The following is a 26,058-nucleotide window of genomic DNA, read 5'->3' as shown; positions in this document are numbered from 1 at the left end:
TCCAGCATGATAGCTTGAATTTTGTAGAACTTAAATTTTGATCGTGGTGTTGTTCCGCATTGTCTTTGAGTCCCCTGCACAGAACTTTGGAGAGGAGGCTAGCCTATGAACAGATTCGCCAAAATAAAGGAATGAAGCCTGCCTTGTTATTTCCTTTTGTTAATGCTTTTGAATGAGACTTTCTCTGTTAATGAGCTTCTCTTGTGAAATAAGATCATGTGTTTTCTTGTGTTCACATCACACTCTTCTTTGTTGTTATTACATGTAAATAACATTTTGAGCGCAACTTTGCTCACAACACTACAACATGAAGAATCATTTGGTTTTCCTTTCTTCCAAACCCATACATTAATCTCATATGTTTTCAAGGATATTTTTTTGGGACCTCCAAAGTGAGTACAAAAAAAAAAAATCGTGTTGATATTTGTCCAAAACAAATGCATTTTGAAAATTCAAGTGATTCCTTAAATAGGTACACATATACCTAGAAAACTTGAAAGAAAAAAGACAACAAAGATAAACAACACTATGAGGTGACTCAAAAGCTGAGTTTTATTTGACTGAATAAATCACTTTGCATACGCGCATGAAAGCAAGACCTATCGATCCTCACTGCAGTGCATTTGAGATGAGGAAAGGCCATCTTTGATAATCCTTTCACAAGACTGAAATATATCCTTTGCAGTCCCATGTTGAGCCTAGTAGTGTTTTTTGGAAAGAACCTTGACTAGGATCACACCCCACACTGGGGGGCAAAATAAGAGAGTTTGTTTGTTTTTACCATCCAGACAAAGCAGTGAAGATTTGGATTTGATCATGTAATTTTTAATCTTTCATTATCATCTAAATGAAGCAGTGATTGGTTAAGAAAAGAAAAGAAGAAAATCTAAATGATCTAAAAGATTTGAGCTTCTCATACAAACAACTGATATGATTGTGCTCAACCAAACAAAAACGGAGAAAACAAAGAGAAAAGCCCAAATCCGACACTGGGGGGCATGAAGACTATTTTGAAAAAAAAAAATAAATCCAAAAGACAAAAGGTCAGGAAACAAGCACAAGTGATCCCTAGTCTTGAAATCCCTTAAACACTTTTTGAGCCTGCAACATATCCATTTTCTTCGTAACCAATAGCCAAAGCCTACATTACATACCTGATAAAGACCTTTCTGATCAAAGGCAAGCAATCTGGATAGGTAGGCAGTGCTTTCTCGTGCGGGTCAAATCATTATTCATGCAAATAAAATAAATGCTTTGAATCATTTCGGTTCTCAATAACCCTCAAATTGACATTTAAACCTTTTGTGACCAACCAGATGTCACTTCATCTTTAAACCAAAAGCAAAAAGCTTTCATCACTTTAAGAAACTTGTCCATAGGAATCACTTGAATTTTTTAAAGCAAGTTTATTTTGAACCAATATCAAAATCATTTTTGTGATTGGAATAACTTTGAAGTTCCAAAAATTTTGCATGAAAACATTCATTGTACAAAAAACCTAAACTTACTTTCACATATCCTCACCCCAAACTAAATCCAAGTTGAAAACTTGGGGGGCATGATCAAGCTGGGGGGCAATCAAACACACATGGTAGGGCTGGCTCCATGATTCCTTTTCTAAGGAAAATGTCGGGCAAAATTGGCAACTCTTGAGATAAAGGGTGAAGGACAAAGATGTATGATGACATCAAACCCTTCCCAGAGGTCAAGATCACAATATGTAACCCGAGTAAGCAAAAGTGGAAAAGCTATCGAAGTTTACTACCAACACTACAACTTTTGAGAGAAAACAAAGACACCATGAAGAAATGGGGGCCTATATTTCTCAGGTAAGTATACATGCATATCAATCATAATGCATTTGCTTTTCAACATTGACAATCATTGTTTCAACATCAACTTTTGGGTAGTGCGTTTTATAACCCTACCTCCCTTTAAGTGTGCCTTTGAGCCCTCAACGCCTTTTGAGTGCGCCTTTGAGCCCTCATCCCTTTGGTAGTGCGTTTTCTAACCCTACCTCCTTTTGAGTGCGCCTTTGAGCCCTCACCTCCATTTTGAGTGCGCCTTTGAGCCCTCATCCCTTTGGTAGTGCGTTTTCTAACCCTACCTCCGTTTGAGTGCGCCTTTGAGCCCTCACCTCCATTTTGAGTGCGCCTTTGAGCCCTCATCCCTTTGGTAGTGCGTTTTCTAACCCTACCTCCGTTTGAGTGCGCCTTTGAGCCCTCGCCTTCATTTTGAGTGCGCCTTTGAGCCCTCATCCCTTTGGTAGTGCGTTTTCTAACCCTACCTCCGTTTGAGTGCGCCTTTGAGCCCTCACCTCCGTTTGAGTGCGCCTTTGAGCCCTCACCTTCCTTTTGAGTGCGCCTTTGAGCCCTCACCTCCATTTTGAGTGAGCCTTTGAGCCCTCATCCCTTAGGTAGTGCGTTTTCTAAACCTACCTCCATTTTGAGTGCGCCTTTGAGCCCTCACCTTCATTTTGAGTGCGCCTTTGAGCCCTCAACTCCTTTTGAGTGCGCCTTTGAGCCCTCACCTCCATTTTGAGTGCGCATTTGAGCCCTCATTCCTTGGGTAGGGCGTTTTATAACCCTACCTCCCTTTGAGTGCGCCTTTGAGCCCTCACCGCCTTTTGAGTGCGCCTTTGAGCCCTCATCCCTTAGGTAGTGCGTTTTCTAACCCTACCTCCTTTTTGAGTGCGCCTTTGAGCCCTCAACTCCATCTTGAGTGCGCCTTTGAGCCCTCACCTCCTTTTTGAGTGCGCCTTTGAGCCCTCAACTCCTTTGGTAGTGCGTTTTCTAACCCTACCTCTTTTCGAGTGTGCCTTTAAGCCCTCGCCATCCAATTCTTCACATTTTTTCCATCTGGGTAGGTCACCCATTACAATGAGATCACTCTTTACTTTTATGTTTGGGCAGGTCGCCCATGAAAATAGACCAATGTCAGCGTGAGTGTGTGGGCTGGTCGCCCCTGAAAATAGAACACCTTAAATATGTGTGGGCAGCTCGCCTGTGAAAATATACCATCTTTCTTAAAAAAAAAAAAAGGGGTTTGAACACACAGGATTTTGGTTCTGGTTAGAGGGGATTGCCGAAAGGGATCTCAGTCTATCCCAACCACACACAAGATTTTTTGGTTCTGGTTAGAGGGGATCGCCGATAGGAATCTCAGTCTATCCCAACCACACACAGGTTTTTGGTTCTGGTTAGAGGGGATTGCCGAAAGGAATCTTAGTTTATCCCAACCACACACAGGATTTTGATTCTGGTTAGAGGGGTTTGGCGAAAGGAATCTCAATCTATCCTAACCACACGCACATAATATTTTAGGTTCTGGTTAAAGGGGATTGACGAAAGGAATCTCAGTTTAGCCCAACCACACACAGAACTTTGGGTCCGGTTGAAGTTTTAGGTCAATCAAATGTTGAGACGACCAGCTTCGAAAGACCAATTTTATTTTATCTTTACAACACTTACTATGCACAAATCTTTGCTCCGTAAGCATTATAAAGAGGGGGGCAACTGTTGTAACCCATTTTTGGGTCCCCACAAAAAAAAATAATAAATACAAAAAAAAAAAAAAACAAAGAAAGCTCAAAACGGTGCCGTTTTGAAACGGCACCATCGTCTTCTTCCCCTGGACGCGCAGAGAACAGGGGAGAAGAAATTTTTTTTTTTTCGCCTACTTTCTTTCCCGGCTTTGGCGCAATAAGACGCCCACAATTCACCCACTTGCCTGGCGTTGTTATCCGTTGAAGGTAGTAGAGGGGGCTGCCAACAGTAGCCGCCCCAACACGTTCTCCCTCCCCTGTTTTCCTATAAATACAGGGGAGGGCTGCTGAAAAAAAAAGAAGAGAAAAAACCGAGAGAGAGGAGAAGAGAGGGAGAAGACCGAGAGAAGAGAGGAGAGAAGGCAGAGAAGAGAAAGGAAGAAGCAGAGAAGAAAACAGAAAAAATACAGAGCAGAGAGAGAGAGAAGGAAAACCGCCGGCCACCACGAACCGCCGGCACCGCCGCCACCACCCCTGCCGCATCAGCTGCTGTCAGTATCACCACCGCTCCAGGTAGCCTTTCCCGTCGTTTTTTTTGGTTCAGCTTCATCTGCATGCAGAACGTTTACGTTCTGCAGCAGATGAAGATTAATTAGCGAGTTACTGTGCTGCTATGCACAGTAACTTGCTAATTAATTCATGGGTGACTGTGTGCACAGTAACTCGCAGATCAATTCTCTGGTTACTGTACACACAGTAACCCGGTTACTATGTGCACAGTAACCAGCCCATGCTTTGGGCCAGGTTCGGCCCAGCCCATATATTTGGGCTTAATCCGGCCCATTTCAAGGAAAAAAAATAAAAAATATTTGTTTCAGCATTTTATAATTTTTCCGCGTAATTTTTATGTCATTTTGATTAATATTTGGTGGTATTTTTTATGTTGTTAAAAATACAAAAATCTGATATTAAAATACCCGGTTTTCGTCAAAAACTTCCACAAAATACAAAAACATTAAAACAAGAGAAAATAATGTTTTTGTGCATATGGCCAAGTGTCTCAAAGCTAAAAATTCATATTGTATTTTTCATACACAAAAAAAAAATGTTTTAGCATGCATTTTGGCTTTAATAACCAGTTTATTAAAGTCAAGAGAATATTGGCCAAAATTTCAAAAAAACAACAAAAATTTTATTTTGTTTGTCTCTTAGTATCCGGGGTATGACTTTACACGTAATGCATATTCCGGCTATTTAATTTTTTTTTTTTTGGACAATAGAACCTGGGGTATGACATTACATGTAATGCGTATTCCGAATAATAAAAAACCACAACACGACCTTAGATTTTATCAGACATTAAAACAATGCAGCCTACCTTAGGTAGGGCGTAGTTGGGGTGCTAATACCTTCCCTTTACGCAACCAGTCTCCGTACCCGATCTCTAAAGACCAGTTAAGGTTCCTAGTAACCAGAATACTAGGTGGCGACTCCCAGTCCATATTTTCACTTGTAGAGACAAGAATTCCTTGTCTCTCCCTATTTGCAAGGAATAAATATTTCTGATTTTTCCTTGAGGGTGGACGATCGCCGCGCCGCCGCACACGTGCGACAACTGGAGTGCATTTTGAAATGGTGAGTTTTTTTTTTATTTTAAATGTTGAAATATTTGAAAAAAATCTTATAAATTTGAATTGTTTATTTAGTTTCATACAAAACAAAGAAATTGTTTGCACCTGAGAAAAATGAATGACTTGGCATTTGTAATGTGCAATATGAAATTGAATAATAATCAAATCAAAAAGCAAGCTGATGATTTTGGTAATGAAGATGAAAGTGATGAAGAAATTCCTAATGATGTTGAAATGGAGAGTCATGGTACTGAAGATGATTTGAAGATTGAAATTGATGATATTGGTGTGGGTACTAATAGTAACACTAATGTTCATAATATTGGTGTTGGTATCAGTAGTGACACTAATAATCCTCTTAATACTAATGATATTGATGAATGTCTAAGGAATAATGAGGAAGATGAAGGCAATGAATCTGGTTTTAGTTTACATGACACACCAGCAGATTGTTTGTTTTAAGTTTGTTAATTATTAGCTAATGAAAAGTTATTTAAATTATGTATGAATTTTTATTTGAACTACTTATTTTAAGATGCTTGAACTATGTATGAATTTTTATTTGAAGCATGTATTTTAAGGGGCTTGAACTATGCATGAATTTTTATTTGAAGCATATATTTTTTGTTAATATATTTTAAAATTCCTTATGATTTTACGATCCGAGTTTGTTTTGCATTTTCCGTATCATTTTAAAATCACGATTTTAACAACCTTTCTCTAAGGTATACCAACCTTTCTTTTAAAAGGATTTAAGATATTTCTCACTAATGGTTCATGTGGATTAACTTTAGAGGCCAGACAACTGGAAAGCTTATGGTTTGCGATAACCCAACTTTAAAACATATATTCCAAGTCAAAAGAAATTCAGATCTTTAAGTAATCTTCGCATAAACTTTTAACAACTCTATATTTTTCTAATAAGAATTTTTGAAACTTCCAAAAAAATTTAAAAGTTACTATTTTCCCTGTGCGTATATGTTTCAGAAACCAAACAAGAATAACATACTAAAAGTTTATCCTTTTTAGATCTTCAATCACTGATGATTAAGGCAGAAAAGGTAAGATTTAAACTTTCTCTCGTAGCCAAACTCTCTCTTTCTTGAGGTTTTATAGCTTGCCAATTACTAAGAAAAGTTAAGGTTGGCTTTTTAACAAGTCATTAAGAGACTTTCGTTTTCTGTTTCTTTGTAATATCCAGACATGGTTTTGGACTCCAAATGGGATGGACGGAAACCCAAAACTTTTGGGCCATCCACTAATTTGAAAACTATTTATCGACTTGGATTAGTATGCTCCTAATAACCAACTAATAACTAATTGATGCATTTCCTTCAGCACTTAAAAAACATATGATATGGACTTGGATAATAATATTCTTCCATTTAAGTGCCGAGATAGAGCTTTTATAATCTCGAATATCTTTACGATTATAGGGATTGATTGATACTTTCCTCTGGACTGAATAGTCACCAAATTTACAAAGATAGATATTTAAAAGTGTAGTAGATGTTGTTTTTCTAAATGTATTTTGGCTTGAAAAATTATCAAAATAATATATTTTTTATTTTTAATATTTTTGAACATTAATACATCAAAACAATATAAAAATAAAAAATTATTATAATTCAAAACTTAAAAAAATCAGGATTTTTCTAAAACACAGTTCCAAACCCTTCATAATATTAGCAAGTCTCAAAATCTAATCCTGGAAAATAATAAACATAGCTAGAAACGAGTGATGAACACGTCAAAACTTTTTAAAGTCGTCAAAACATCTCAATCCTGGAAATTAAATGCACCAAGTCTAGATGATAATCGAGAAATTGTAGCGAAGTCTTTGGCAACCAAAGTCCAGCTTATGGGTCTGGCATGTCTTAATTTCCATCTGGACAAAAAATGAAGTGTCCTACAAGTTTAGTTTAATAAAATGTGATGAGGCTAACATAGTCTTATTTGTTTTGCATAAAAATTTTTAAAAAATTATTTTGTATTTTTTTATGAAATATTCTGCAAGAAAATTATTCAACCTAAAATATTTTAGATGAATATCTTAATTTACTCCATCTATTAAAAAAATATTTTTAGCTCGTGCTATTAAATCCATTATAAGTTAAGCATTAATTTCTATCTTGAAAATATCATGTCTTACAAATTTATTTAATTAAATGTGGGCGGTAAATTAGACACTCGTTCATTTGCAAAGGACTATTTATCAAAGGAACTTTTCGATAGCAAGTTAATGATAATTCAAAAACAAAATATTTGAGAGCCTCAAGTACACAGTTAGAAAATCTAGGATGAGTTTGAAGAAAAATTATTAAAAGATTAATTTTTTTTATGAAGTTTAATTAATTTCTTTAAGTTTAAATTGTTCCAAATCATGAATCATTTAAGTATTTGTTTTTTAATAATAATCCACATGAATTATTAATGAAAAATATCTTAATTGTTTTTTTAAAATCATAACATAGGCAAAAACAAATGATAAGAGGTTAATTTGTTGCAAGTCAAAACTCTTAAAAATAAAAAAATGTAAATATAATTTTTTTTAAAAAATATTTAATTTTATTTTTTTATGTATCCATTCACCAAAATGATTATAATAATAATTTAAATAGAAAAAAAATTAAAAAAACCCTAATAACACTAGATTGACCCACCAAATCAGATGGATTGAATAACCATTTTTTCCAGTCATAAACTTAGTGTTTCAATTAGATTAGCATCAATTGATGCATGATAGATGGGAAACAAGCATTTGGATCAATCTTCCAGTCTATGCTAAGTCAAATACGGAACGTAGCCATATCTCCACCTTACAATCATCTGGGTCGCCCATACATTTATTTCTGGTTAAGTATAAATTCAAAAATCTCATTTCTAAAAAGAAAAATAAATATAACACCACCAAGTCTTCCCCAAGATAACAATTATATGATTTCAAGGTGTTTAAGGGTAGTAAAAATGTAATTGAATATTCTTGTGCTAGATTATGAAGGTTTAATAGCCAATATTGAATGATGAAATTGAAAAATAAATTATTTAATTTAAAAAGGAAAAAAGACCTAAATTAACATAGCTAACTTGCAAAATTCACAATCTAAGTCATGAGACTATGATAACCCTATAGAAATCAAATAAAAAAAAATATGAAAATAAATTCTCAATCAACCCAATTTTAAATGATGAAGTTAAAAAAATAATTAAAAAACAAAAAAAAAACAACATGAGTCAACACGACTAACTTACAAAACTCATCATGACCTGGGTTATAAGATCGGAATAACTTTATAAAAAATAAATCAAAACAAATTATGAAATCTAGTATCTCGTAAGCCCAATGTTGGAGGATGAAATTGAAAAAAAAAAAAAATTAATTTTTTTTTAAAAAGGCCTAAAAAGTCTCGAGGACCAAGGTTAAAAGGGCTTAACATTTTATTATTCATTTATACATTGAAAAGTCAAGTCCTTTAAGTATATGTTAACTATAATTGGAGCATGCACTTTGCCATGGGGCTAGACTATTTTATTTTATGTAAAAAATAATGTTCAACTACCATAATCATGTTTTAAAAGACAAAAGAAATATGTAACTTGGGTTATAGACTTTACTAGGTTGGATAAGATGACTTTAATTCAAATAAACAAAAAAAAAAAAAACTATAAATGAAGCAAATTTTAAAAAAATTTTGATAAACAAAGTTATCTTCAATCCGCAGCTGTACAGCAAGACTAAGTAATATTTCCACACGAGGAGAGGTCTCTCTCTTTCAGCATCAACAAGGGAGAATCGATCTTCATTTGGTGTTGAATATTGAATTGAAGGTTCACTTGCAAATATTTCCGCATAAAAGTGAGCGTTGCAACAACGGTGATACTAATTTCCAAATTTGACATTTTTGTAGCAAGTCTGATGGCAACTGTTTATATTAGAACCGAAGCAAAAAAAATACCTCCATAAACAAGGGATCGAGAGTATATATCAGCAACCCCATTACTGCATGAAAATATGTTATGATTAACTGCACGATCGAAGAGGGTTTATATGCTGATCCAATGTAGCCCTAAAATTTTATCTTATCCAAGCAGGAATTACCAATTACATTTCACCATTCGATCTATTTATGGAATGGGAATTGGGAAGACTTCTGCGTTCAACAATACCCTGCCCTCCATGATCAAATACGTACTACCACTTTAGCACTGCAAGAACTTGCAGTTGTTGCTTGCTTCTTCTGCACACAGGCATTTGCTCCAGTTGGCTGGCTAGATGAAGTAAGGTAGGAAATATGTACAGTTCCATGATATCACCATCACTTCATAAATCCTTTCAGCGTATATTTCCACACGAGGAGAGGTCCCTTAAGTCATTAACACAAGTTGTAAACCAGTCAACACGTTCTGGCAACAGCTTTATTGAACAGTTACTAGAAAACTGACAAAAAATGGAGATTGGAGTTTGAGGGTTCTTGCCCTCAAGATACGGTGCTGCTGAATATGGAATTGAAGGTTTACTTGTAAATATTTCCACACAAGACTGAGCGTTGGAAACACGGCAGTATTAATTTCCAAAATTGACATTTTCACCAAGTCTAGTGGTGCCCAATTCAGACAAGTCCAAGGTGGAAATATGTATAGCTTTGTCTAGTTTTACCATTTTGATTAATCTTTTAATAAACACCGTGTGCAAGGGGTTCCTAGTTCATTATGGTCCAGTCAATATTGATGGAATTAAATACTGGACCTACATAACCATTTTTCCAGTAAAAAACTTACTGTTCCAGTCTATGCTAATCAAATACTGGACCTACATAACTTTACTATCCATGAATATCAAGTCAAGTTGCGCTGTATTTGGAGAGAAGACCAGGGAAAGCCATACTGACAAGTCTTCCATCTTACAATCATCTGGGTGCCCAAACATTTTTTTCTGGTTAAGTATAAATTAAAAAATCTCAATTCTCAAAAAAAAAAAAACCAAATCTTCCACCTTTTGTAAGAAAATCCAATGAAAAACAAAAATAAAATAAAATCTGAGACGTATACGAAGAATGTCCTTAAAATTTTTTTTCTCTAGGTCATTTTTCATGATTCAACAAATTTCTCCTCTAAATCAAGGGTTACATAAATAACTAGACCAAGATCGAAAGAAAATACCATCAAGCTTTGCAAACACAAAAAAAATGCTATGGTGTTTTCAGTATACCTTGATTGTAAAAGTGCATGGTATATATAGGCTATTAGCATGTACTAGTTAGTCAAGAAATAAATTAGAAAATTAAAGAGTTGTTATAATAATTTAAAAAATAAAAGAGCTGTTAGGAAATTAAAGAGTTAAAACTGTTAAAAAAAAATTTAAAATAAAAGAGTTGTTAGGATTTTGTGATTGTTTAAAAATTAATTTGAAGTATTTAAAAAATTACATTTTCAATTTAAGGGCAAAAAAAAAATTATTGTTAGAGATAAAAAGTTCATAAAGTACATGTATTGCCTTGCGCGTAGGAGAGGCAATTAGATTACAATTTAAGGGCCAAAAAAAATTATTGTTATAGTTAAAGGTTCAGAAAGTACATGCATTGTCTCACAAGTAGTAGAGGCAATTAGAAAAAAAAAATTTTGCTCAGCTCAATCTTATGCTTATGTGCACGAGTCAATTATTATTTTCTTGTTAGTTATTATCGGATATCAAAATTTATTATATAAATAAAGGTTATTCCTAGTCATTTATTGGTATAAAACCTTATGTTCATTGCATGTTTTTATTGAGATACAAAAAATCATGTATATAATATAATTTAAATTTAGAATAATGACTTAGCATATCTAATATAGACGTGTTATATTTTACGCGACAAAATGAATATCCATTTCACTATTCAACAACAAAAAAAGGGACTTAATTTTATGAATTTTCAATTGCTATTTATGAATTTATTATTATTTTTTTCTTTAATCCAAATATTGTAGTTTGCGAATAACAATGGCAAACTTTGTTGGCCAGTCTATTTTTGCTATTGGTTTCCGAATTAGCTGAACTGAGGTTTTAGTAGATACTGCAACATTTCAAATTCCATTTCGTTTTTAGTCTGTTTTGCAGCAGTGAAGGAATCTGCTTTCAATTTTATTCTGGCTAGACTTTTGTTCTCCCATCAGAAATTTGATAATATATTTATATGATTTCTTTTTTAAATAATTTTAGAAACAACGAGGAAAGGGGAAATTATGCATTCCGGAGAAGTCGATCTCTATATATAGACTACATTCTAATAGAAGTCTCCCATCAATCTAAGTTAACTGTCCACGTTTTAATCTCTAAGAAGAGCACTTTTAGGGAATGATGGGACCTTCATTTTTGCTCGCTCAATTTCTCTGCCTCCTTTTCTTCCATTCCCACTCCCAACCTGCTCATTCTTCTTCCAATTTCTCCTCTTCAGTACAATTATGCCCCGGTGACCAGAGCCTGGCTTTGCTCCAATTCAAAAATTCCTTTTCCATGTCTTCTTCTCCATATGGATTTTCATGTTATCCACCCAAGAAAGTGCTGTGGAAAGAGGGTACAGATTGCTGCTCTTGGGATGGCGTGACTTGCAACATGCAAACTGGCCATGTAATTGGCCTAGACCTTGGTTGCAGCATGCTTTATGGCACCCTCCATTCTAACAGCACTCTCTTCTCCCTTCATCATCTTCAAAAGCTCGATCTCTCTCACAATGACTTCAATCGCTCTGTCATTTCATCTTCGTTTGGTCAGTTCTTGCATTTGACGCATTTAAATCTAAATTCATCAAATTTTGCAGGCCAAGTTCCCCCAGAAATCTCCCATTTATCCAGATTGGTGTCACTTGATCTCTCTTCCAACTCTGAGGAGCTGATGCTGGAACCGATTTCTTTCAACAAGCTTGCTCACAACCTTACCCAGCTGAGAGAACTCTACTTGGGTGTAGTGAACATGTCTATGGTGGTACCCAGTTCCTTGATGAACTTGTCTTCTTCTTTGTCATCTCTCCGACTCTGGTATTGTGGATTGCAAGGGGAACTCCCTGATAATTTCTTTCGCCGATCAAACCTTCAATCGCTCGATTTATCGAGCAACAGAGAACTCACTGGCTCTTTTCCGCCATACAATTTGAGCAATGCTATTTCACATTTGGATCTGTCACTGACGCGGATTTCAATACATTTGGAACCACATTCAATCAGTCAACTGAAGTCTGTGGAAGTGATGTATCTTATTGGGTGCAATTTTGTTGGCTCGAATCTTGGTCTACTTGGTAACCTCACCCAACTCATTGAGTTGAGACTTGCAGGTAACCAGTTTGGTGGTCAAATTCCTTTCTCGTTTGGAAAACTTAAGCATCTCGAGTACCTGGATCTTAAATACAATAATTTTATTGGTCCAATTCCTGATGTTTTTGCTAATCAAACGCAATTGGCGTGGTTGGACCTATCAGATAACAGTTTTCAAGGTCATCTCCCATTCTCACTTAGAAATCTTAAGCAGCTCAGTCACTTGCTTCTCTCAGCCAACAATTTTACTGGCAAAATTCTTAATGAGTTTTCTAACCTCACTCAACTCACCAAGGTGGACCTCTCAAACAACAGGTTTGATGGTCAGATTCCATCCTCACTTGAAAACCTTAATAAGCTAGAATCCTTAACACTTTCTTTCAATAATTTTTCTGGTAAAATTCTGGATGGTTTTTGTAACCTCACACAACTCAACGACTTGGACCTCTCAAACAACAAGTTTGATGGCCAGATTCCATCCTCACTTGGAAACCTTAATATGCTACTTTCGTTGAAATTTTCTTTCAATAATTTTTCTGGTAAAATTCCGGATGGTTTTGCTAACCTCACTCAACTCACTTGGTTGGACCTCTCAAACAACAAGTTTGATGGTCAGATTCCATCCTCATTTGAAAACTTTAATATGCTAGATTTCTTAAGACTTTCTTTCAATAATTTTTCTGGTAAAATTCCGGATGGTTTTGCTAACCTTACTCAACTCTCCTGGTTGTACCTCTCAAATAACAAGTTTGATAGTCAGATTTCATCATCACTTGGAAACCTTAAGAAGCTTCAAGTACTGAATCTTTCTTGCAATAACATTATTGGTGAAATTCCGAATAGTTTGTTTGAACTCACACAACTTGAGTGGTTGGATCTCTCGTACAATAGACTGATAGGCCTCCCTTTTCAAATAAGTAGACTTTCAGGTCTAACTGCACTCTTTTTATCTAATAATCAGCTGATAGGACACATCCCATCACAAATAAGTAGGCTTTCAGTTTTAAACTCTCTCGATTTATCTCATAACTTGCTTAATGGAACAATTCCCTCCTCCTTGTTTTCTATGCCTTCTTTGCAGGCTCTTCTTCTTCACAATAACCTATTGTATGGCCAGATAAGTCCGTTCCTTTGTAATTCATTACAATATATCGATTTCAGTCATAATAGGTTGTATGGCCAGATTCCACCTTCAGTTTTCAAGCTTGAGCTTTTGAGAACTCTTATGCTTTCCTCCAATGATAAACTGACTGGGAACATCTCCTCTGTCATTTGTGAGCTGAAGTTCCTAGAGATTCTAGACTTGTCCAACAATGGCTTTAGTGGATTCATCCCGCAATGCTTGGGAAACTTCAGTGATGGACTCTCAGTGTTGCATCTTGGTGCCAACAATCTCCACGGCAATATCCCTTCAATCTATTCAGAGGGGAACAATTTGAGTTATCTCAACTTCAATGGCAACCAATTGAAAGGGGTGATACCACCATCCATCATCAATTGTGTGAATTTAGAATTTCTGGACCTCGGTAACAACATGATTGATGACACATTCCCTTCCTTTTTAGAAACGCTTCCACAGTTGGAGGTTGTTGTTCTAAGGTCTAATAAACTCCATGGTTCTTTGAAGGGTCCAACTGTCAAGGACTCTTTTTCTAAATTACAGATTCTTGACCTCTCCAACAACAGCCTGAGTGGTCCTTTGCCAACAGACTATTTCAACAACTTCAAAGCCATGATGAGCGTTGATGAGCATATGGATTACATGAGGAAAAACAATTTATCATTTTCCACTTCTTATGTTTATTCTGTAACTTTGTCATGGAAAGGTTCGGAGATTGAGTTTTCTAAAATTCAAATTGCCCTCGCAACACTTGATTTATCCTGCAATAAATTCACGGGAAAGATTCCAGAGTCCCTCGGGAAGCTTAAATCTCTGATACAGCTCAACCTTTCTCGCAACAGCCTCATCGGTTATATCCAGCCATCACTGGGGAATTTAACTAATCTGGAATCGTTGGATCTCTCCTCAAATTTGCTTGCTGGAAGGATTCCTCTGCAATTGGTAGATTTAAAATTTCTTGCAGTCTTGAACCTTTCGTATAACCAACTTGAGGGACCCATACCTCAAGGTAAGCAGTTCAACACATTTGAAAATGGTTCATACGAAGGGAACTTGGGATTATGCGGGTTTCCCTTGCAAGTAAAATGCAACAAAGGTGAGGGGCAACAACCGCCTCCGTCAAACTTCGAGAAAGAAGATTCAATGTTTGAAGAGGGATTTGGATGGAAAGCTGTAGCAATGGGTTATGGATGTGGATTTGTATTTGGAGTCTCTTTAGGATACGTTGTATTTAGAGCAAGAAAACCTGCATGGTTTGTGAAGATGGTTGAAGACAGTGCACATCAAAATGCAAAAAGGCATAGAAGGAAGAATGCTCCCAGAAATGGTGGAAGACGATACTAGCAAGCTACTCAGGGCGGTGTGAGAAGGTAAGTCTTGATAATGCTTTTAACTAGTAGCGCAAATATTTTATTCAATGATCCATCACCAGTTTAGTTAACTAACTTGCTTTGTGGACTAGGTCAATAATGGCAGCTGTCAAGAAGAGGGGATCATCTTCCAGGCGAGTGCAGCAGTTTTTTTTTTTTTTCGTCGTGTGTTTGTAATTTTTTTAATCGATGGATTTATGTCATTGTAAGTTAATGATTTTACCAGGATCATAATAAATTATAAGCAAAAGCACTAACGAGGTGATTATGTCTTGATCTTTTAAAGCTATGATCAATTGCGCTCATTTAATTACGATTCATGATTTTTTATTTCCAAGAGATATATCAATTCGGGCAGCAAATTTTTCCTTCCTTATTCATACATTTTTATTTTATTTTAGCAAAATTATGTCTTTTTTAGTAGCATGTTTTTTTCTATATACTTTTTGCATAACTATATACTTTTTTCTATACATAAATTTTTTTTAAAAACCAAATTTATTAAGAAAAAAAAACAGAACAACAAAATTCTTTTTTTTTTTTTAATTTAGATTTTTTTAACACTATTTAAGGTTAAAAAATTAAAAGAGTTGCTTGAAGAACGACACCGTTCTGAATCTAGATTTTGAAATAAAGGAGAAGCGTCAAATTATAAATTCCTTGCTTGAGAGAGAGAAGCGTGATAATTTGAAATAAATACAAAAATCGAGTTGCCGCCATTTCTCTCCTTCAAAACCCCCACGCCACAAGCCAGGAAGAGAAGAGAAGAGAAGAAACGTTTCGAGCCAGAACTCTTTCAGGTTAGGGATTCGTGTCTCTTCAAATCACATTTCACTGTTTCCGAAGTAACGTATAAATTTGATTTCACATTAGCAATTGCTGCTGCTTTTCAATTTCGATAGTCACTCTGCTCGCGTTTTAGATCTCCGTATGATTTGTTTATGTTTATAATCTCTAGTGTCTTTACGATTTTAGGCATTGATTTGTGATTTTCATTAAGGAGAACGCCGAGGAGTGTAATTTTCAGGAAAATTTATCAAGTCGATTCTGTTTGTTTAGGCGTCTTCTTTTTTACAAGCTTTGTTTATGCGTCTTCTTTTTTCTCGTTTTCCGTTTGGATGCTGAGAAAATTTGAGAATTGGAAAGGAGTTTCAGGAATTTGAATAATAAGACTTCACTTTTGGAACTCGAGAAAATTGGTGGTTTTCATGCAAATTTTGCGTCTGCGCGGACTTTTTGGCTCAGTACCAAACTGAGGGTACTCTGGTCATTTTCATGACCTTGACTAATTTTTCTTGATTAATGAGGAACCACTACGTTGATCAATATTTAGACACTACCTTATACTCAGTGATGAGGATTTGGCACTTTGCAGCTGTATATTTGACAAAATTTTAGCAATTCTTTTGAGATTGTGACAGTCGTTTTATCTTATGAGGAATACTTCTGTAAAAAAATATAAATATTTGCACAAATTCTGTTTTGACTGTGCATAATGGAAGGGGATTGTAGTGAATTCGCAGATCACATTTTGATGTTGAGAAAATAAATGACCCCATAAAGATGGGCCAATTTCGTAAAAAAAAAAAAAAAAAACGAATGTTGTGAAAGAAGTTGCGTGGATTGTCATTCTTCATGATCGATATCGCTCTCTATAAAATCTCCATGTCTATTTTTCTGTGCATGATCAATATCACTCTTTATTTTACAAAATATGAAGCTCTATGATTTTAAAGAATTTACTGGGACTAAAAAATTCAATATATTTTCAGTATTTACAGCTGATGATTTTCGCCAGTGTCATCCAAAACTTCAATTTTTAAAACCATGTGGCTGCATGTAACAGTGATGCAGATTAGTTTGAATCTATGTGTCTGCAGGTGATGTTGTAGCTAATGCTAATGCTATGAAACTCCTTTTATTAGGTTCAGATGAGTGGATAATATTTGGATAAAAGTCTCATAGTGAAGGTGAAAATGAGATGCAATTCATGCTGGCGAGAGTTGGAAGGGCGTGCTGTTTCTACTACTTGTGGTCACCTCTTATGTATCCAAGATCAGATTATGATTAAGCTTTTTTAGTTCTATGCTTTCTGGATTACTGTTGCTTTCGCATATAAAGGGTACATAGAAGCTGTCAAAGCGCTAGCTTAAAGGGGCACACGTGTTTGAACCTCAGCAACTCTTGATGCTCTTACGTTGCTCTTGTAACAGTAGCATCCTCTGCTTTCTCTGATCAGTTTAACAGAGGATTCAAGTTCTACTAGGAGATACTGAAATGATATTAGCATTTTGCTCTTGGGTCTGGATTTCTCGATCCAATTGCAACTTTTGTGCCTGTGTGCTGTGAAAGAACGGCTGGGTCTTTTAGGCAGTTATAAATCTCTAGAGTCAATTCTAAGTGGTCAATAAAAACATATTTCAATGCCATTTCTTTTTTATTTTCAAGCAATTTCACTTCATTGTCATTATTTAGAGTACATGATTTAAAACAGAGAACAGCATCTTGCTTGATACAAGGGCCTTGAGTTACAATTTTCTCACATTTGATGCTCGGGCCTTGAGGCACAAGCTTGGGTTCACTAGGGAAAATGGAGATCCTGCGTTTTTGACTTTTCAATAAGAGAGATATAATTTCCCTACAAACTTACAAGACCTCTTTGACTTGTGTGGGATCTGAGTTCACTCCAAGTGTGAAATTCCTATGTAAGGAATGAAAAGAGAAGAATGCAGATCAAGATTAAGCAGAAGAGAACGAATTCTGAAAAGTGAATTGAGAGAATTCTCAATCAGTTGAATTCTGCTTTATTAAGCAATATTGCTTTACAAATTTCCTACTGCAATACAGGGTTAATGAATGAAACATATATACACGTTTTGTAGCGTAAATAACGCAACTGAATGTAACTAACAGTAACGGTTTATAACTAACTTTATATTATATTAATAGTAATTTGTATATATGAAGGCTGCAGAATATGTCTTCTAGGAGGATGTGGCTGATGGTGGTGCTTCTGCATGCTGTGAAGATTCGTCTGTTTCTTCATTCTCTGTAGATTGTGGTAGATTCCAACACCCCCCGTCAAGATGAGAATGGATATTTATCATTCCCATCTTGCTAATAATCGGAGCAAGGGTGAGACAACCTAGTGGTTTAGTGAGTGCGTCTGCAAGTTGATGTCTTGAGGGAATATGAATGATTTTAAGCAATCCTTCCTGCAATTTTTCACGGATAAGATGACAGTCAAGCTGGATGTGTTTAGTGCGTTCATGGTGAACTGGATTTGAAGCAATATCAAAAGCAGGCTTGCTGTCAGTGTACATCAGAGCAGGCTGAGAGTGTGGTATGTGAAAGTCAGCTAACAAATAAACAAGCCATTGAAGTTCACAGGATGTAGTTGCTAAGGCTCGATATTCAGCTTCTGCTGAGGATCGACTAACAGTTGGTTGTTTCTTCGATTTCCAGGAGATGAGAGAATCGCCAAGGAACACTAAGTATCCAGTGACACTGCATCTAGTATCAACGCAACCTCCCCAATCGCTATCAGAGTATGCTTTTAAATGGAATGTAGAATCAGCTTTGAGAAGTAATCCTTGTCCTGGTGTTGCTTTGATATAGCGAAGGACTTGTTCATCAGCTTGTAAATGTGTGGTATGAGGATTGGACATGTATTGACTGAGATTTTGGATGGCATATGATATGTCTGGGCGTGTGATAGTGAGATAGAGAAGTCTGCCAATTAAGCGACGATATGATGCAGGGTCAGGTAGAGGGGGACTAGAATCATGGGTACTGAGTTTGAGGGTGGTCTCCATAGGAAAGCTTACTGGTTTAGCCCCAGAGAATCCACTGTCGGCTAGGATGTCTAAGGCATATTTTCGTTGACAAAGAGCAATGCGTTGTTTAGATCGAGCAACTTCAATTCCTAGAAAGTATTTAAGTTTGCCTAAATCTTTAATGGGAAAAGTTGTGCTAAGGAAATGTTTAACTTGATGAATGGTTGTAAGGGTGTTGGAAGTGATGATAACATCATCAACATAGATTAATACAGCTGTGAAGTTTGTGTTTGTTTTTCTGATAAAGAGGCTAGAATCGGATTTAGCTGGTAGAAAACCAAAGAGCAGTAAGGAGGTAGATAGTTTAGAGAACCATTGTCTGGAAGCTTGTTTGAGGCCATATAAGCTCTTATTGAGCTTGCAGACGCGAGGATCATGAGGAGTTGAGTAACCAGGGGGTAACTGCATATATACCTCTTCATATAAGTCACCATGTAAGAAGGCATTGTCGATGTCAAGTTGGTGTAAATGCCAATTGTTGACCGCAACTATGGTGAGAAATACTCTAACAGTTGTCATTTTCGCCACAGGAGAGTATGTATCAAAGAAATCAATGCCCTCTTATTGTGTGTAGCCTTTAGCTACTAATCTTGCCTTGTAGCGTTCAATTTGCCCATTAGCTTGGAACTTAACTTTGTATACCCATTTACATCCAATGACAGATTTGTGAGGAGGTAGAAGTACTAAATCCCAGGTGTGGTTTTGTTCAAGAGCTGTAATTTCATTAGTCATGGCTTGTTGCCAATGAGGGATAGAGCAGGCTTGGTTGTAAGTTTTGGGTTCAAAAGTTAAAGAGACAGAAGAAGTGAAGGCTCGATGTTGGGAAGATAGTTGGGAAGAAGATAAGTAAGATAAGATTGAGTATGACTTACCAGGATTGGAGCAATGGGAAAGGCGTGGGTTTACTGAAGGGACCTGAGCCATATTGCCACAATGATATTGTTGCAAGTAATGAGGTGGATGTTTATTTCTTGTAGATCTTCGGAGTTGGGAAACAACATTCTGAGGTAAGGTTGTAGGGGAAGGAGCAGAGTTTTGGGAAGGTAAGGTTATGGGAGTAACAGAATATGGAGGATTGGACTGTGATGGTGGTGGACTGACTGAATAAAAAAATTGAGGAAACTCAGGAAAGACAAGAGGTGTATGGACTGTATTTGGTATGGATGGGAATGTGGATTTATGGAAGATGACATTGCGAGATATGAAAGTTTTGCATGTTGTTAAGTCTAGTAGTTTGTATCCTTTTGTGTGGGGGGGGGATGTCCTAAAAAAATGCATTTGGTAGCCCGTGGGTGGAATTTACCTTTATTGTGTGTGAGTGTGCTGGCATAACATAAGCAACCGAAGACTTTGAAGTAATTATAAGTGGGTGATTTGTTAAAAAGAAGCTGATATGGTGTTTTATGGTGTAAGGTCAGTGAAGGAATGTGGTTGATAATATGTGTTGAAGTAAGAATGCAGTCAGTCCAGTAAGATAAGGGCAGTTTGGATTGAAACATAAGGGATCTAGCTACATTTAGTAAATGTTGATGTTTCCTTTCAACTCTTCCATTTTGTTCGGGTGTTTCAATGCAAGTTGTTTGATGGATGATGTCGTGATCTTGATAGAAAGCAGGCATATTAAACTCTTGTCCATTGTCAGTTCTGATGGTTTGAATTCCAGTGTTGAATTGAGTATGAACATATATGAGAAAGTTGTTAAGGAGACCTCTAGTTTCAGACTTGGATTTCATCAAAAATAACCAAGAGAATCTACTATAGTCATCAACAATTGTGAGGAAAAAACGATGTCCAGAATATGAAGTAACTGAGAAGGGGCCCCAAATATCAATGTGAATTAATTGAAAAACTTGTGTGGATGTATGCATAGATAAAGGAAAAGGCAACCGCTTTTGCTTAGCTAAGGGGCAAATATCACAAATAGACTTGTCTGTGGCAGTTACTAAAGGATCAATTTTATTAAGAAGATTGAGTTTGGAAATAGGAATGTGGCCTAGGCGTAAATGCCAAAAGTTAGTGGTGACATTACAAGAGGTGATGAAAGATGTAGGAGATGAGTATGCTGGAGACTGGTTAGAAGTTCTGTGAATGTGATATAAACCAGATTCAGCTTCAGCATGCCCAATCGTCCTCCATGTGTTTAGATCCTGCAAATAACACTTTGTGTGAAGGAAGAACAAACCAATCTTGTTATCAACAGTTAGTCTGGAAACAGAAATAAGATTAATATTAAAAGAAGGCACATAAAGAGCATTGTTTAAAATAATAGTTGAAGAGAATTTAACCGTCCCTGTAAAGGCAATAGGCACCTTGTGGCCATTTGGCAAATGAACTTGCTTTTGGTTTGTAGGCAGGATAATGGATTCAAAAAGGATGGGATCACAGATCATGTGATCTGTTGCCCCTATATCAAGTATCCAAGTGAATTTGTTCTGAGGTGAAAGGTTTGTATGACAAGAAAACGATATACCTGATGCAGATTCTTGTTCCTTAGCAGAGTGATGTAGCTTTGAGTTGGAAATGCTATTTGCAAGGGTAAGAAGATTTTGCATCTGTTCTTGAGAGAAAATGATGTTGGGAGGTTCTTGTTTTTGTTCTGAAATGACAGTATTGTGTGCAATAGGGGGTGTTTGATAATTTCTGTTATTATGTGGTATTGTAGCAATTCTTTTTCCTTTCGGCCCCTTCCATCCAGGGGGATATCCAATGATCTGAAAACATTTATCAACTAGGTGTCCTGGATATCTACAGTGGGAGCAAGTTGCCTCTGATTTTCCTTTTTGTTTTAAAAATCGTGGAACATATGTTGAGCCTGGCCTGTGAGTATGATTGTGGTATTGTCCAGCAGCCATGGCATGTGAGTCAACAGAAATTCCTACCGTATTTGTTAGAGACCTTTGGCTTTCTTCTTGTAGAAGCAAAGAGAACACCTTTCCCATGGATGGCAGAGGTGTTTGAAGTAGTAATTGGCTTCGGACTGTAGAGAAGGAATCATGAAGTCCAACCAAAAACTTCATCACATAATCAGATTGTTGTCGATCTGTTAGGTACTGTAGTATGTTGCAAGAACATGAATCAAGATTTCCACATTTGCAGTTTGGAATTGGACGAAAACTGATATATTCATCCCATAGGCTTTTGAATTCGCTGAAGTAATCTGTGATTGTTTTTGAGTTCTGAGAAATAGAACTTAAGGATTTCTCTAGGCTGAAGACTCTTGGTCCATCACTTCTCAAATATCTAACTCTCAATTCTTCTCAAATATCATAAGTTGATGTGAAATATAGAAGACTGCTGCGAATGTCTTTGGCAATAGAGTTCATCAGCCATGACAGTACCAGATTGTTTGATCTTAGCCATGCCACGCGTAGTAGTTGATTGTTGGTGTTTGGCTGCATTAAAGAACCATCAATGAAAGAAATCTTGTTCTTTATTGTTAGAGCAATAGTCATGGATCTGCTCCATGCGATGTAGTTGTCACCTGTAAAAATTTAAGAAACAAGAAGCGCCCCAGGGTTATCAGAAGGGTGCAGGTAGTAGCAGCTGGAGGAATCATCGGATAGATTCATAGTAATGGTGTTGAAAGGTTCATTGTGTGCTGTCATAGAAAATGAGTTGAAAATAACTTATTAATATTTTATTTTTTAAAAATTTATTAAAATAATAAGTAACAAATCTTAGAAATTAAATTCAGTAATCATAAAATTTACGTGTTAAAAGTTGAACGTGTTCAAAATACTTTTGAAACTTTAAATTCTTTTGAGATGACATTGAAAATGCTAAAAACGATGCAAATATATCAAAAATATATTTTTTGGGTTTTTCTTTTTTTTTTTGCTATTTTTTATTTTTTAACAAAATTTATCAAAAATATGGGTCAAAAACTAGGTAGCAACACACATAGGGATTGATGTAAAATCATAAAACTTAAGGGACCAAATAAATACATAAAGTCAAACTTTTAAAACTAAACTAAGGTTTTTCATGCCTTTTTCAACATTGGACATTGTTTTTTTTTCTTGTTATTTGGATTTTTTTTAAAACTACAATCTAAGATTCTTTTTTGAAAATTCAATCTTTAATTTGACATGGGATCATTCCTCTTACCTCGCATATATAATAACATGCAAAAGGAAAAGAAATTATTAACATAAAAAAAAAAAAAAAACCGAATGTTGTAAACGAAGTTGCGTGGATTGTCATTCTTCATGATTGATATCGCTCTCTATAAAATCTCCATGTCTATTTTTCTGTGCATGATCAATATCACTCTTTATTTTGCAAAATATGAAGCTCTATGATTTTAAAGAATTTACTGGGACTAAAAAATTCAATAAATTTTCAGTATTTACAGCTGATGATTTTCGCCAGTGTCATCCAAAACTTCAATTTTTAAAACCATGTGGCTGCAACAGTGATGCAGATTAGTTTGAATCTATGTGTCTGCGTGTGATGCTGTTGCTAATGCTAATGCTATGAAACTCCTTTTAATAGGTTCAGATGAGTGGATAATATTTGGATAAAAGTCTTATAGTGAAGGTGAAAATGAGATGCAATTCATGCTGGCGAGAGTTGGAAAGGCGTGCTGTTTCTACTACTTGTGGTCACCTCTTATGTATCCAAGATCAGATTATGATTAAGCTTTTTTAGTTCTATGCTTTCTGGATTACTGTTGCTTTCGCATATTGTCCCTTAACAGAATAAACAGGCACTGAAGATGCAAACAAGATCCTTAATAATGATGCAGCTTTCGCATATTGTCCAATCTGTGATCAAGTGCTCTCTAAGAGGTGAGTGCCTGAACTAATGATTTGGGTAATCTTTACTCATGTTTCTTGCTCATGGTTTTCTGATTTTACTTTCAATTTTGGTTTCCTCTTTACAGCCTTATGAAACCTGTGGAGATCAATCCAAATGATGAATGGATAAATGTAAGAAAAGACTTAGCTTAGAATATTACGAATATCTTGCTTCTTCTATTACATATTATTAAAGTGAAATCTAAACATGCATCATTATTTGGTCAAAACATTGCTATTTCTTATTTTACTGGTTGCCTTTTTCCTTTTATTCATAATGAATTTCTTGCAGATGGCCATGGCTGGAATATGTTGCCTTTTTCCTTTTATATTTTCTTTTTCAGGCTGTAGGCTACAAGGCAAGGCGTGCAACTTATATGCACTCGCCGGACTGCTTGGTTTCAGTACAGTCCTGAGAAGCTTTTCCTGTCTTCTCTTTCCTTTTCCTGTCTTCCAAAATACAAAGAAAAAAAAAAGGGAAGGAGAAGAATGATGACGTGGCACAAACAAGAGACTGTAATCCTGATATCATGCAAGTGTAGATTTTGGCTTCCATAACAACGGATACATGGAAATAGCTATTGTGCTGTTGGATTTCTTGTTTGATATAATTAAAAAAGGTACATAGAAGCTGTCAAAGCGCTAGCTTAAAGGGGCACACGTGTTTGAACCTCAGCAACTCTTGATGCTCTTACGTTGCTCTTGTAACAGTAGCATCCTCTGCTTTCTCTGATCAGTATAACAGAGGATTCAAGTTCTACTAGGAAATACTGAAATGATATTAGCATTTTCCAAGCAATTTCTTTTTTATTTTTCAATAAAAACATATTTCAATGCCATTTCTTTTTTATTTTTCAAGCAATTTCACTTCATTGTCATTATTTAGAGTACATGATTTAAAACAGAGAACAGCATCTTGCTTGATACAAGGGCCTTGAGTTACAATTTTCTCACATTTGATGCTCGGGCCGGCACAAGCTTGGGTTCACAAGGGAAAATGGAGATCCTGCGTTTTTGACTTTTCAATAAGAGAGATATAATTTCCCTACAAACTTACAAGACCTCTTTGACTTGTGTGGGATCTGAGTTCACTCCAAGAACCGGAATTGAATCATCCAAGAAATGACTTGCTTGTAAAAGAGTTCCATCACCACCAACAGTAACAACCAAATCAAAATTCCGAATTGGTTGTGACAAATTTGTACGTAAGATGGGTTCCCAATCAATATTTGATTTCTTTCGTAAAATATCCTGACAGAAGTTTATAGCATCCTTGTGAACCTTACGCCTGTTATCTAGATAACGAAAAGCCTGCAATAATTCCAACACAAAATTGAGTAAGAAACATCGAAGAAACCTTTACATGATTGGTAAAAACAGAAAATGACCCAAAAAAAGAGGCTGAGACTTTAGATCAAATGGTCCCTTCAAACATTCCTTGACCAACAAAATTTCTAGCAAGCAGCCATCAAATTTGAGAATGAACAGAATTCCTCCATTGAAACATAAAAATTAAGTATTTTGATTTATAGTCATCTACTATTACAGATATAATAGCTAAATATGAGCAGTAAATGTCAAACTCAATGAAAATAATAAAATCCAAAAAACGCTAAAATCAACTTTGACATTTTATCAAACAGAGTACCTTCATCAAGGTTAAGCCAAATGTTAAAACAGAAAAGAAAAATGAAAATGAGACAAGGGAGAAGAACCCAAAAAGAAATGGCTAATATTTAAGAGGGTTGAAGTGAAGAAACCATGAGTAGTGAGTGAGCTCTGAATATTCTGTAAAAAAAAATATAGAGTAAAAGTGGTGGTGGTACTATTGTAATGTTCATATGGTTGTTACCTGAGAATTGGTGATGGAAGAGCCACCATTTGATTGGCCAAATTGGTAAACATCAAAAAGTTTTAACATCAAGAATAGCCGCCTCCTTGCCATCTTTACATCTTTCTCACCGTGTGTTCGTGAGCTCGCTTTCTCGTTGGGTTTAGAACAGCGAAGTGCTGTCCGTCCTTAAAGACTTGGGATTGGGAGAGTAAGGGGCTGGAGATGCAGGCGTGGTGTTGAAGGCAGTGAGTTGGGCTTTGTGCCTGTTGGGGCTACTTTAATAACTGTTACTCAAAATGTGCAATTCTTTATTATAAGGTCCGTTTATTTGTTAAAAAATATTTTTGAGTGTAAAAAATTCCAGTTTCAACAAATTGACTGTTGTCTGGCAGTCAAAAGCCGACTTCTGCAATGCATTTGGTGGAGCATCTACGGATGAATCAGTATGTTATGCTGGTGAACCCGTTTATGCATAGTAGCATGCTTGATTCCTTTTTTTTTTTTTTTTCAAATCTTTTAGTTTATTTTATTAGATAATTGTGTGCACTATGCTGTAAGTCAGATTAATTTTTTTAACATAAAAAAAATCTAATAGTTGTTAATGTCTTTTAATTTTTTTTTTTTTTAACTATACAGATATTGATCTAATATGACCTGATCGATTTGGCAAATCCAAAGATTACTCGAATGACCA

The 26,058-nt window shown here is 35.8% G+C and overlaps 1 protein-coding gene and 1 non-coding gene across 2 annotated transcripts; one reads left to right on the top strand and one right to left on the bottom strand.

Annotated features, from left to right (window-relative positions):
* The first annotated feature begins 11,386 nt into the window (after positions 1–11,386).
* Positions 11,387–15,163, top strand: LOC118038376 (uncharacterized). The gene is made up of 2 exons (XM_035044705.2): positions 11,387–14,895; positions 14,988–15,163. Exon 1 carries the CDS (start codon positions 11,453–11,455, stop codon positions 14,867–14,869), a length of 3,417 nt encoding a protein of 1,138 aa, XP_034900596.1. The 5' UTR covers positions 11,387–11,452; the 3' UTR covers positions 14,870–14,895; positions 14,988–15,163.
* Positions 15,164–24,356: 9,193 nt separating this feature from the next.
* On the bottom strand, positions 24,357–25,792 carry LOC118038375 (uncharacterized). Its single transcript, XR_012171280.1, has 2 exons — positions 25,383–25,792; positions 24,357–24,841 (listed from the first exon to the last, which is right to left on the bottom strand). It is a non-coding gene; the product is annotated as an uncharacterized protein (transcript).
* Between the last annotated feature and the right edge of the window lie 266 nt (positions 25,793–26,058).

This window comes from Populus alba, chromosome 11 (assembly GCF_005239225.2).
Source record: "Populus alba chromosome 11, ASM523922v2, whole genome shotgun sequence".
In the NCBI taxonomy this organism is placed as follows: domain Eukaryota; kingdom Viridiplantae; phylum Streptophyta; class Magnoliopsida; order Malpighiales; family Salicaceae; genus Populus; species Populus alba.
The sequence above is the reverse complement of the archived record's forward strand: the minus strand, read 5'-3'. Positions and strand labels throughout refer to the sequence as shown.

Excerpts from the sequence above, each read along its gene's own strand:
- LOC118038376 (XM_035044705.2), top strand. The coding sequence starts at position 11,453 with ATGATGGGACCTTCATTTTTGCTCGCTCAATTTCTCTGCCTCCTTTTC.